At 39.2% G+C, this 12,067-nt stretch overlaps 1 protein-coding gene across 2 annotated transcripts in view; it reads right to left on the minus strand.

Moving 5' to 3' along the window:
• Positions 1–2,044: 2,044 nt before the first annotated feature.
• LOC149262979 (peptidase uncH-like) overlaps positions 2,045–12,067 on the minus strand; it is a 485,862-nt gene continuing 475,839 nt past the window's right edge. For both annotated transcript variants that reach the window (XM_089425556.1, XM_089425550.1), the window contains exons 17-18: positions 2,774–2,878; positions 2,045–2,663 (exon numbers count right to left, since the gene is read on the minus strand). In XM_089425556.1, coding sequence (XP_089281682.1) covers positions 2,550–2,663; positions 2,774–2,878 — 219 coding nt within the window. In that variant the 3' untranslated portion in view covers positions 2,045–2,549. The remainder of the gene's footprint in view (positions 2,664–2,773; positions 2,879–12,067) is intronic.

Below are 12,067 nucleotides of genomic sequence, written 5' to 3' on the forward strand. Positions count from 1 at the left end.
TACTAGTTCCTCCAACTGATTGAACTAGTTTAACTAACCATAACTTAGTTAGACTAAGTCAGTTAATTACAACTCAAAAGAACTCAACCTGGACTCCCAAAATGTAGGAATCACTCTACATGACTCTAGATAGACTTCCAACTCGAATTTACTGAGTCAACTAAGTCTAATTAACTTAGTTAACTATTACAAGTTGGTATGAGAATAGAATTTCGATTTATTTTCTAATTTAATTCAAGGAAAAAATTAAATTAGGATTTCTTGTTGCTATTTTTAACAAAAATATCATTATATAAGGTGATATGTTGCTCTATTAGGCTTCACTCAATATTCTTATAATTTTTTATGCTTTCCAATAATCATAAATATATTAAATTATTGATAACAACATAACATTTATTGCAATACATGATTACCTTATTAATAAGAATTCCTTATAGGATCACCAGTAGGAATTGTTTATGGAATTACCAATAATATTACATGCACCATTCCATGTATTAAATTTTTATAATACATGTTAAAAAAGATACTAAAAGATACAAACTAATTTGCTTTGTTTTCATGTTTTACTTCTTTGTGCCTAGGTATTTTTCTATTCATTCACTGTATTATATATTTTTGACAAATGTTCTATATAAATTATTAATATAAAACAAGCATATAATATTATTAAATTAATCAATTACATTTTCCCTATGTTCTGATACCTTAGTTCTCAAAGCTTTTGTAATGAAATAGAAATAAGCACAAACCTTGCTTATTGGGTTGAATAACTGTTCAAAATCTTTACAACCCTATTTTTGACAAACTTGTTGCATAAATAGAAAATGTCATAATATAACAAACTTTTATATCTAACCAAGTTGTAGTATGTTATTGGCTATTTAATCACCCGTGCTTCTCAATATCATTATTTATTAATATCAAAATAAAGATGAACATATCTTTTGATACTATCCAATATAAGAAGCAGAAAAGGAATTTGGTTTGACATTCTAAGGTTTTATAAAGTTATCAAAGTATAAAGATTAATCCCCAGTAAAACTATTTTCAACAATGTAATTGAGGTTATCGTCAAATTAACATTATTTGTTTTGTACATATCACAAGTACAATCTCTATTAAATTTGTTAAAAAATGAACAATTTTATTATTGCATGTCATATTACTAAAAAGATAAACTTTTATTATTTTCATCCACAAACACCATTTCATCCTCTACATGCATATGCTGATTAAAATACAGAGTACATCTCACTTCTACAGACAATATTGTAATCTTATACAATCACTTAGGTTTCTTTTATGTCATGTCACATAAAAATAGTGTATTATCATGTTTAGCATATACATATTCCATGGTGCTTATATCAGAATTAATATTAATTACAAGTTTTAAAAAAGTATCATACGCTAAGGTTTTTGTTCCATGCTAATATGTCTCTCTTGCACAACACAAATTGAAAATGTACGATCATTGCACGACAAGGCTCTTGCATACTCAGATGAGATACGGTAATGTATATGATAGGGCAATCTATATCTCTGACTAATTTATCACGTATCACGTATAATCTAAAATTATAGCTTCACATGTACAATTTAGTCAAAGAATGTTACCAAAAGTGAAATTGCAAGCGCACGCGCTGATGCGAATGGTGTATGGATCCGTGTATGTGTCTATCAGCAAAATCTAATTGCAAAAATATATCAATACGTTAATAGAGAGAAACGACGATTAGTTGATTACCCAGTTGTCGTAGCACAAAAGGGCACATTCATTATTCATCAATACACTCTCAATACTTAGCATACAATCATTATGGACTTTTATCTCTCAAAATAACTTGTTAATTAAAATTTATTACATGCTCTCGTTCCACTTGAGATTACAAAACATTGATAAGGTTTTGTTACTCTATCAAGGGAATGGGTATCATCATGTTACAGATGACAATTAAAGTTACAGAACATGAATTTACTAATTTTGGGAATCATTTCAGATCGATGCACCAGAAGATTCCATCACAGGTCCATGCACTCAGAATAAACCCGGCCATACAAGGCGGGATCCACTAACGTTGGGTCAATATATTATTCAAAATGAACTTAATTTTCAAAGTCTGACATATGCACATGCAGCCCAAATGCATGCATCTGCACATGCTGTATCATGTATCATGTTTTTTTCATGACTAGCATGAAATTTACATGATAGCAAAAAACAAGTAGAAGCGGATCTGTATATACAAAAAACTCATAGATTTATGTGCAAACAGATGCATTCGAACATTGTTTATGTAGGCCATTTTATTTGTAAAACATTCTGCTTCAATGGCCCAATTCACCTCTAATGGGACCAACGGTAATTCCCATTAATAAGTGGAAAAATACATAAGAGATGTTTCATTGCATAGGATAACATAAATCATGTTTGTAAGGGTTTGAGGCAACAGCACCTGTTGCACTATCTAAACTTTTAATCAAGTTTTGTATGCGTACATAGCAATAGAGATAATTTCACATTGGTAGCACTGTCTAAACTTCTAATCGAAATTTTCTATATGTACAGGAATAATATCATCGGCCACCTTGAAATTTCCAATCAAACGTGCAAAAAAGACCATTTGCTGTTCAATAGTGTACTTGATGTTCTCTGCCTGTTATAATCAATCCCTTGGAATAATCAACGTATTTGCTAAAAACTATAAAATCAATAAATATATGACAAGAAAATCAATAAATAAATTAATCTGTCTACGATACTCACCTTCCGGAAGCCATGTTGTTCGCCTTCATACTCAATGAGTGCAACAGGTAACCCTTTTTCCTTCACTGCTGCATAGATCTTACGTGCTTGTTCAGGAGGGACAACCTATAGAACCAACACGTGATTTGCTTAAACTGGCTTCCAGATTCAAAAATTGTGCAAAGATAAGAGGATGAAAAACAAGGAATCATGTAGTGCAAATGCTGGGTGCATGTGTGTGTGAGTTTATACACACACCTACCAGAATAGCGAGGGTACACCAGAATGTAAAGTAAATGTTAATATAGATATTATATAGTTTACTTGAGTTCCTAGTACTGAGTCTTTTTCCAAGGCAGATTGTATGAATACGTAAACATCTGAGAGGAACAATGCAACATTCAAACCCTATGTCACAGTGGCATGGGGTAGAAGAGTTAAAAGATTTTATATAGGATAAAATAGCACTATTTGCCAGAAAATAAAACCATCGATAATTACTCTATAGAATGTATACGAAATTATAATTGTTGATACATATATAGGCTACCCGAGATCATCTAGTTTAATAATTTTAAAAAACTTAATCTCCCAAGAAATACAATTTATGCATGAATAGCCACGATCAACCCAAAAATACAAGGTGGAGTAAATTTTGTGGATGTCTAGACACCATAGCGTGCCTTTTCAGTGATTAATCAGCAGGTTCTGCACAGACAAACCCTTATCAAGGATGTGTGACACTCTGAGTCTTTGATCGTTATTGATGCTTGTTGAGAAATCAATGGCAGCTAGATTAGGGCGATTTCTCTTGCTTTGAAAACTGTTTGTGATGTTCTTTTACTTAAACTTGATGTACTTGTAATTAGCTTCTTCTTCACTTGATTCTTACTGTGTTCTTATCATCAAACAGCTACCAAACTATGAAGATCAATAGAACAAGAGGACACAAGATATAGGCCGCTAGCTAGGGCCAAACCCTCTCCTTTGAGAGGAAAACCCACAAGAATTCTTCTTTTCTTATAGAAACTTCAAATGACAAATTCCAAGACCTAAGACTCAAGACAGACCCCTCCAAGACCAAACTAACTTCTCCTTTGATGAGCTTTTCCTTCACAAAATCAACCCAAGTCAAATTGTTCCTAAACTTCAGATTTCGGCCTCTACTTCAGATTTTTGGTCACTGCTTCAGGTCTACTGCAGAAACCCTAACTCGCATGTGTGGGAAAAGATGGTGCAATTGACCTTCTCTCTTGTTCTCTTGGATTGCTTCTTCCTCCTTAGAAATTCAGCTTCCAAAATTGATCTACTTGACTCCAAAATTTGGCTTCTTGAGGTGGCTGCAAGTTGGTCTTTGCTGCAAGAAAATGCCCTGATTCTTTCACACGTGTGAGAGTTAGTAGCCCAAAACAGTCTTCAAAAACTTCGCTTTCTCTTCCTTTATATTTCCTCTTCTTCACTAACCCTTTTTGTCTCTTTCTTCTCCTTGATCTCACTTCTTGGATAATCTCTTCAAATGAGGTCGAGCTCCTATATATATAGGCTTCTTGTGAGGTCGAGTTGCCCTTCATGAGGTCAACTTCTCTTCTTGCAGGCCGACTTGGCCTTGGAGGGAGACTTTTGACTCTTTGACTTACAAGAAAATTCTTTTTACATGATACAAAATGCCCAATAGGGTCTTTTACTTATGACAATGACTCTTTGACTTCTTTGACTCTATGACAGAGCCCTAGAAGCACAAAATGGGTGCTTGGCCTATAAATAAAATGACGTTGAGCATGAAACCCATGCTATAAGAATAATAATAATAATAATTTTCTTTTCTCTTTTACATCAAATACACAAAATCAAGACTACATAAGACATTATGAAGACCGAACCCAGGTACATATTTCAGCAATGCCCGACTGAAATCTTCTGCAGCAACGACCACACAACTTATATTTGATGCTCTGCACAACCATTTTATATTCCGGATATTTTGCTTGGAGCTATGTGAATGTTCTGGTTTATGTTGCTTATATTTTCTTGTAGCGTGACTGCCATGCCCAGCAGAAGTGTTCTACTGTGAAATTTGCAGTTATTAACCTAGTCTCTGTAACTCTCATGTGGCAGCTTTTTGACAGTTTAGGAGACACACGTTAATGTCTTTGTCACTATTTCTGGACCATGTCGATCGTGGCTAGTGAGTTGGGTATTCAATAATTCAAAGAATTTGTGCAGGTGTGCAGCAGAATTCATAGCTTGAACATAAATTGGGCACTCTCTGCAGCTAATTTTTCAACATCTGTCTTTTGTAATTTTATTTGTTGCATGATAAGTTGTTTTGATGACATTTGGACGTGCTCGTGAAAAGCAAATCCATAGTGATTACAGAATTGTGAGGGCAATATCGATAGTGTTTGGTGTGATGTACGGCGATCGTACAAAGGTGAGGCAGCATTGATGGCAGATTGTTGTCACAACAATATAACACACAGCTCATACCTCGTAATAATCACCAGAGGCCATCAGCATATTCATAGATAACGTAAGGAGCTTATAATATTTCTCATGACAGTGACTAAAAAAATAAACATAAGAAAGTAATCTTTATTGATATGAAGATATGAATTTAAGGCCAGCCAGCATGAAGTGTATAAGCATATTAAATATTTATATGAAGATGACGATGAACATAAACATATATTTAAAAACACAAATATTTATTGATATGAAGATGAACCAAAAAAAACATGAAAGCAATGGTATATAGTACCGAGCATGGAACACATAATAATTGATAAACATATTGTTCAATGAGAAAAAACGATATGATATTTTATTAGTATATACTATGAAGATGATGAATACAATGTACAGTTATGATAGTTATAGTTGTGGTGAACATATTCACTTCGCTAATCAGGTTATTTAGAATGATTAATTATATAGGAAGTATAAATAGACAAAAAGGACATACATATTACATATATTTTGCAAATTGATCTAAGCTTTTGGTGTCTAACATGCAATACATGAAGAAGTGCCACATATCTCTCTGAGATCAGGTTACGATATAGTAAAGATTTCTTTTGCATAGGTTAAAAGGGACCAAGTTGTCAACACAATGGCATAGGGTCACTCCGGTGAAGCTGGCTAAGGCACAGGAAGTTGCCCATGCTTGGGCACCAAAATTAGCTATTAAAAATGAAAATGGAAGCTCAGTGGGTAATAATTGTGACCTTCCAACATTTTCTTTTGCTGTTATGGCATGCAAGGAAAAAATTGGACCCTGGTATATAACTTCAACCAACTTTTTCTTCGCTTTTTGGGACAGTGACACATCATATTTCATCAATTAGAAATAAGGAAATACATCAACAATATTATATTATTACATCACCGATGGAAAGCATGAGAACCCAAGGTACCTCTCCCTACATAGGCACAGGAAGCTGGGAAGCTAGAATGTTAGCTTTGGTTCTAATCTCAAGAAAATATGACTTTCCTGAAAATTTCAATCCTCGCTGAGATCTCAATAGCCAACGTTGATCGAAAGGTTGTTACTTCTCTTGAGGTGAAAGGGATTCGCTGACGCAATAAAGCTTGCGTGACATCTCCTTTTTCATAAAAAGGAAATCCCCATCAATTTAATGATGCAATGGACAATTCTTCCCATTTGTTGGACCATCCACTTGTAATGTTCCAAACTAGGAAAAGTAATGCTATGCAAAGAAAACAATAAAAACAACACCATAAAATTGAAACATTCAGTGCACACCCATAAAAAATCCAGGAATAACCAATAGTTGAGCCATTTTATTATAATCTGGGAGAAATGTGGAAGTGGTGCACCTAGGCTTGCCTCGATGGCAAGCGTGATCAAACCCATGTGGTAATATGTTAAGCCCAGATGAAACAAATAACTATTGCAATGATGCCTGCGTTGCTCTTGTGAAACTGTGTTGTCTGTTGCAAAGATGTTGCAGGAAACCCCAGCTTCGGTGCTTAGAAAATTACGGGAAATTAACCCCGACCTCTCCACCAAATACCTAGAATAACCCACGAAGTAATTGGCCAAATGTTGACCTCGGAATTTTGGCCCAAATTCCCCTTAGCTCCTCTAGTTGTTGGCTGAGTTGGGACCCGCGTTTGACCCCTTAGATCTGCCAAAAAAATTCTATAAAATTAGGAGTGTGATCCTTGCCCAAAACCTAGAAAAACTCAAAAAGGGATTCCCTTGGTTCCAACCTTCAAAAATTGACCCTTCACAGCTTGGTCCTCCAATTTCGAATTTTGTTGCTGTGACTGATCTTGTCAATCTCTGCTCTCCCAACTCCAGCAATCCTCCTCAAATGGCCCTCCAAATGATCTCCCAGCCTCCCAATTCCAAACTCCCTCAGATGGCGCTGCCCCAAAGAGTCTCACTCTAATGACTGCGCAGTCATGGAAGAGATGTGCAGTCCTGCGTGTGATGAAATGAGAGATGCGTGTAGGATGGCCCTCTTGTCTGTAGCTACCCTCTATACTCCTGGAAATGATGAAGGATGCTCCTATCTCCCCAACTTCTCGGAGTGCCTCACACTGTGACTGCGCAATCCCTACGTTGTTGTTACTGCCGTTGCTGCTGTTACTCGACTTACAGCTACTGTAACTTGTCTCCCTGTTGCTTCCATGAATTGAGATGAAGAACTCCCTTCTAGGGCTAGCACTCAAAGTCCACCGAAGCAAGGGTTGAGATCTCCGCTCGGAGACACTCGTGTGCTAAACATCACAGTAACCCGGCTAAGCAGTTCGAGCAACTAAGATTGAGTTCAATATGTCAAAGATACCAAATGAGGTTGAGCCTCCTCTATTTATAATCTGTGGGCATCTTTTCCCATGTGGGCCCCCTCCAACTAGCAATTCGACTTTCCCTCCTTAGTCATTCGAACTTCCCTCTAAGGTGGTGCGTATTTTCTCAGTTGGGTGGCCCCCATGCTATGCCAACAAAACATTTCGACCCCTTTTTCCTTCCTAAGTCTTTTCCAAAAATCACATGGGTCCCATGGCCTCCAAAATTGTCGAAATTGTAGAATAAATAAACCTATAAAAATATAATTTCGGAAGGGTCGTTATAGTCCTCCCCTCCCAAATGTTGCTTGTCCCCAAGCAACTTCAGCACCGGATGCTCACGTATGTGTTCACCCTCCCAAGTGGCATCCTCATCCAGCAAGTTCCTCAAATGCACCAAAAATTTCTTTTCCTCTAGCAATGTCTGAACAAGCGCCTCCTCTATTTGCTAATTACCCCTATCATCATCAGTAATACCGAGTTCACAAATGTGCGCTGAGTCATCCTAGGTCCTTGCACCATCCTGACATGAAAGAATCCCTCAATACCAAGATCCCAATCCATCCTGTCCCACCTGAAGCTCCCCTCGCTCCACTCACTATCCTGTCCAGTATAAATACCAGAAGTCCCCCATGCCATTGGTGACTCGCTAAAGCCCAAAGGAAGACCTGAGTGACCTCCCCCTATTGCAACCGGCTGACCCCTAATGGTCACTAAGCTGTCTAGTACTGTGATGTCTGGGTCCCATGCTAGCCATAGAAGGGTGCCACCATGTTGTCGTTGCACCTAGCTGACTGCCCACCATGCGTACATTGTATCCTCCTCTCCTGGAACTCGATGGTGGAATACTGATAGAGGCGAGACACATCCCGCCCCGACATCTCCATGATGCCAAAGTATACCCATCTAAATCTAACTTTGAACTGGTGCAGCCACAAAGAAAGCTTGCCTTACCATCCGATGAAGGCCACAATGTACCCCCATGTGCTAATCCCAGAGTGAGCTAGATCACTCTCTGCCATGACTCTGACCATCACGAGATAGAGTGATCTATCAATCAATTGAATCCCTGCATCCCCTAGTTGGACTTGTTGCACCACAACTATGACGACTACAGGAATCCATCCATGCCTCATCTCTAGTCCCTGCATGCGATCAATATATAGGTTCTATATATCGTGGGATAATCTGATGCATGCTAATCTACCCTGTGCCTACCACTGTGTAGTACCGATGATCGCTGGAAGCCACATGTGCCAAATAGCTACCCCCTAAATGCAACCAAAAGATGGGTATCTGATACTCGTAATCGACTCAGGATATGTGGATCCCTCCTGTTCCTGTCAACCATCTCCCCTGGGTCTGCCATCCGCCCTCTCAATAATGTGCCAGTATAATGTCTAGAGCCCGGACACATACCAGGAAACTACCTCACTCGTACCTAGTATCCTTTTCTCATGATTGGTCCCGACATTCCTTGAGAAAAGAGTGACACATGTCTCCCTCGTGACTAGCTCCCTAGACGTAGGCTCGGTGATGAACGATATGCCACCCCTGCAGATGATCACCTCATCCCCTAACCTGTGGCTGTCAATTGACACACCAATCCAATGCCACTGCTGAAAAGTCTCCCCCTAGTGCGCTAAGTGTCACCCAAATATCTCAAGTGAGCTCCTCATCCCCCCTTGCTCATGCCCAGAGTGCAGAAAGTCAACAACAAAATCAATTGCACCTGTGAGGGATGTAGAAGAGGGTCAGGTGTGTGAGTCCCCACGGATACCATCAAGTATCCCTCATTTGTGTCCTCGTCGATCCTAGGTGAACTACGCCCAAAGGTATGCTCAGTGTTTTCGTCTAAGGGTTTCCCTGGAGGCAACACTCCCAGACCTCGTTGTGCAACACTATACACCCCTGCATACCACCGATCATCCCAATACTCCTGGACATGCCATTGTACAACGTGGCCTACCCCTGTACACCGCCGAATACCCTCGGCTACGGCTATGCCATCCTGTACTAGCTTGTGTCCCTCTTGTGTCACTGTACCTGTCACTCCCCACATGTACTCAATGTGATGTGAGGCACTCACGCTGATCCGAGTTGACTCAACTCCCAGATTTAACCAAGATCTTTTACTTCCGTGATATTGTTAGAATCGCATTTAAAAGAGCATAAAGGAACACATATGCATGCTGCAAAGAAGAGGGAACATGACAAGAATAAACAACATAAAGCACAAGACATTGATAACGGAGTTCGTCCAGTGTGGACTACGTCTCCAGGCCCGGTGTGAAGATGGTGTTGATCGATTCATTCAGTGCTGGAAATGGTGAAGATGTAAATGGACTATGTTTTCTGTCATACAATGATATGTGCCCTCAACATGAGTGGCAAAGTCTCTCCACAAGATGTTCCGCTACAGGAACTATCACTCACAACAGACCTCCTATCAGCATGACATAAACTGACACATGGTGAAAATGAGTATTCTGGCATCATGGCATTAAAGGGATCTCAACCAAAACACCCATGGTGACAATGAGTATCCCACCATCATGGCAACAAAGGGATCTTAATCAACATATACATAACAATCCATGATGAATACATCTCATGAGATAGACACAAAGATTCCGCATCACACGTCAAGCAGGAATAGAAACAACATCATACATCGCACAACAAATGATCAAAGAAGTACATGACAACAACACTTCATATACCTCAACTCTGTTGCTAGCTGAAAAATATAATACTCAGCTGCTGGATTTGAATGCACCATCGAAATTGTGGCATCAAATGGCATAGAATCCACTGTCCACTCTCTGAAATCTGACACCGTCATTCCAATCTAGAAAATGGCCGAGAAATAGAAGGCTTAGATGTAAAAACTGACTGCACCACTGAATTTGTGTTGTTGAGAGGTGTAAAATTGATTATCCATTCGTCAAATTCTGACACCGACAAAATCTGGGCCTGTAGGAATCTTTTAGATTCCCTCGCAATTCTCCAAAGATTCCCTCCGCCGGGTTGACTAGAGATCTGCAACTCAAATCAACAAACTGATCTTGCTATTGAGATCCTTGCGAAATTATGAGAAGAATGAGTATAAAGTTCGCTGCATTCGAACTCTGGAAAATTTCAGCCTCCAAGGAATCTGGAGGATTCCCTCAAGATTCTCTAAGATCCTCCTCCATTGGGAATCTGCAAATCTGCTGCTCAAAAGGTTAATCCGATCCCGCCATTGCGTTCCCTGCGAAAATCTGAGAAAAATCACTGTAAACTTGATTACATTCTGATAAAAAGAATTTTTACCTCCCTAGAGAGTCTTTGGGCATAAAAGAATATTCTACCTCGAAATACGTGCAAATCATGGTTCTGTTGTACGAACCTCCATTCGTGGCACCTCCATTCCGTTGCCTCTCTCCCCGTTCCGTTCTGCCTCTGTTCTCTCCGTGCAAATGAAGTTGAAGGTTTATATATTAAAATGTTGGCGGAGTTTACAATGAATCCGTTGTGGCATGTTGGCAAAATTGCAAATTGGTTGAGGAGAGGTCGGGGGATCAAATCCCGACCCCTCCAAAAATATGTGCGTATAATTTTTAAATAACGGTTATCTTGCATGCATTGTGTCCATTGTAACGTTTGATTAAATAAGGCGCGTTGTTATACGGTTTGTTTTGGCATGGTGCCACCTGGTGGGCGCTGGCCCACGTGGGCCAGGCGGGTTCAATCCCTGCCGGCTCCACAACTAACGTTATGTGCACATAAGGTGGGGGCGTGGGCCAGGTCCACCAAAGGTGGCCCGCCCGCCCTAATATTTATGTTAACGGATAGTGATATTAATGTAATACGGTTCATCGCTTGGGGTCCAGCGGGGTCATGGTTGTTGGTGCATTGTTTTTTAATAAAAATTTTGTTTTAAATATATGTTGTTGGGTCCGATGGAGGTGGCGGGGGTCATGGTCTGCCACCTAATTTTAATATATATATATTTTTTTAAACATGGTCACATTTTTTATTTTGTCTAATATAAGGGTTATTAGACAAATTATGCATCCAACAAATTCCCCTGCTCCTCGAGAGCTAGATTCCATGTCCCGGCCTCGGTCAATTTGTAGGACCATTAAACTTGGCCCACTGCCCAACTTTGACCAAAACTTTGACTTGCTCTATCTCCTCCATACGAGCTCGGCTTTGAGTGTCATTCGCAGCGTTGGAATCAGGGCGACGCGCATTTCGATCTAGTGTTGTTTTGGGAGCGTTCTGACCACTTTGAATTTTAACCCTTTATGAGTCCTCTGGGACTTCTGCATGTGTCTGGACTCTGGAGCCACTTGGATCAATCCTCCCCACTGATGAGCTTTTGGTTCTCCAAAAGCATGAAGATAATCTGCCATTTCTTTGTACCTTGTCTGCACTTACAAGTATCTAATAAGTCACCCTTCCTTCTCCTTCACCTTTGTCTTTCAGAGCCATAAGCGATGAGCTGAAACTTGC

This window comes from Pinus tabuliformis, chromosome 6 (genome assembly GCF_031772625.1).
Source record: "Pinus tabuliformis cultivar Carrire ecotype Pingquan chromosome 6, CPIR1, whole genome shotgun sequence".
Classification (NCBI taxonomy): domain Eukaryota; kingdom Viridiplantae; phylum Streptophyta; class Pinopsida; order Pinales; family Pinaceae; genus Pinus; species Pinus tabuliformis.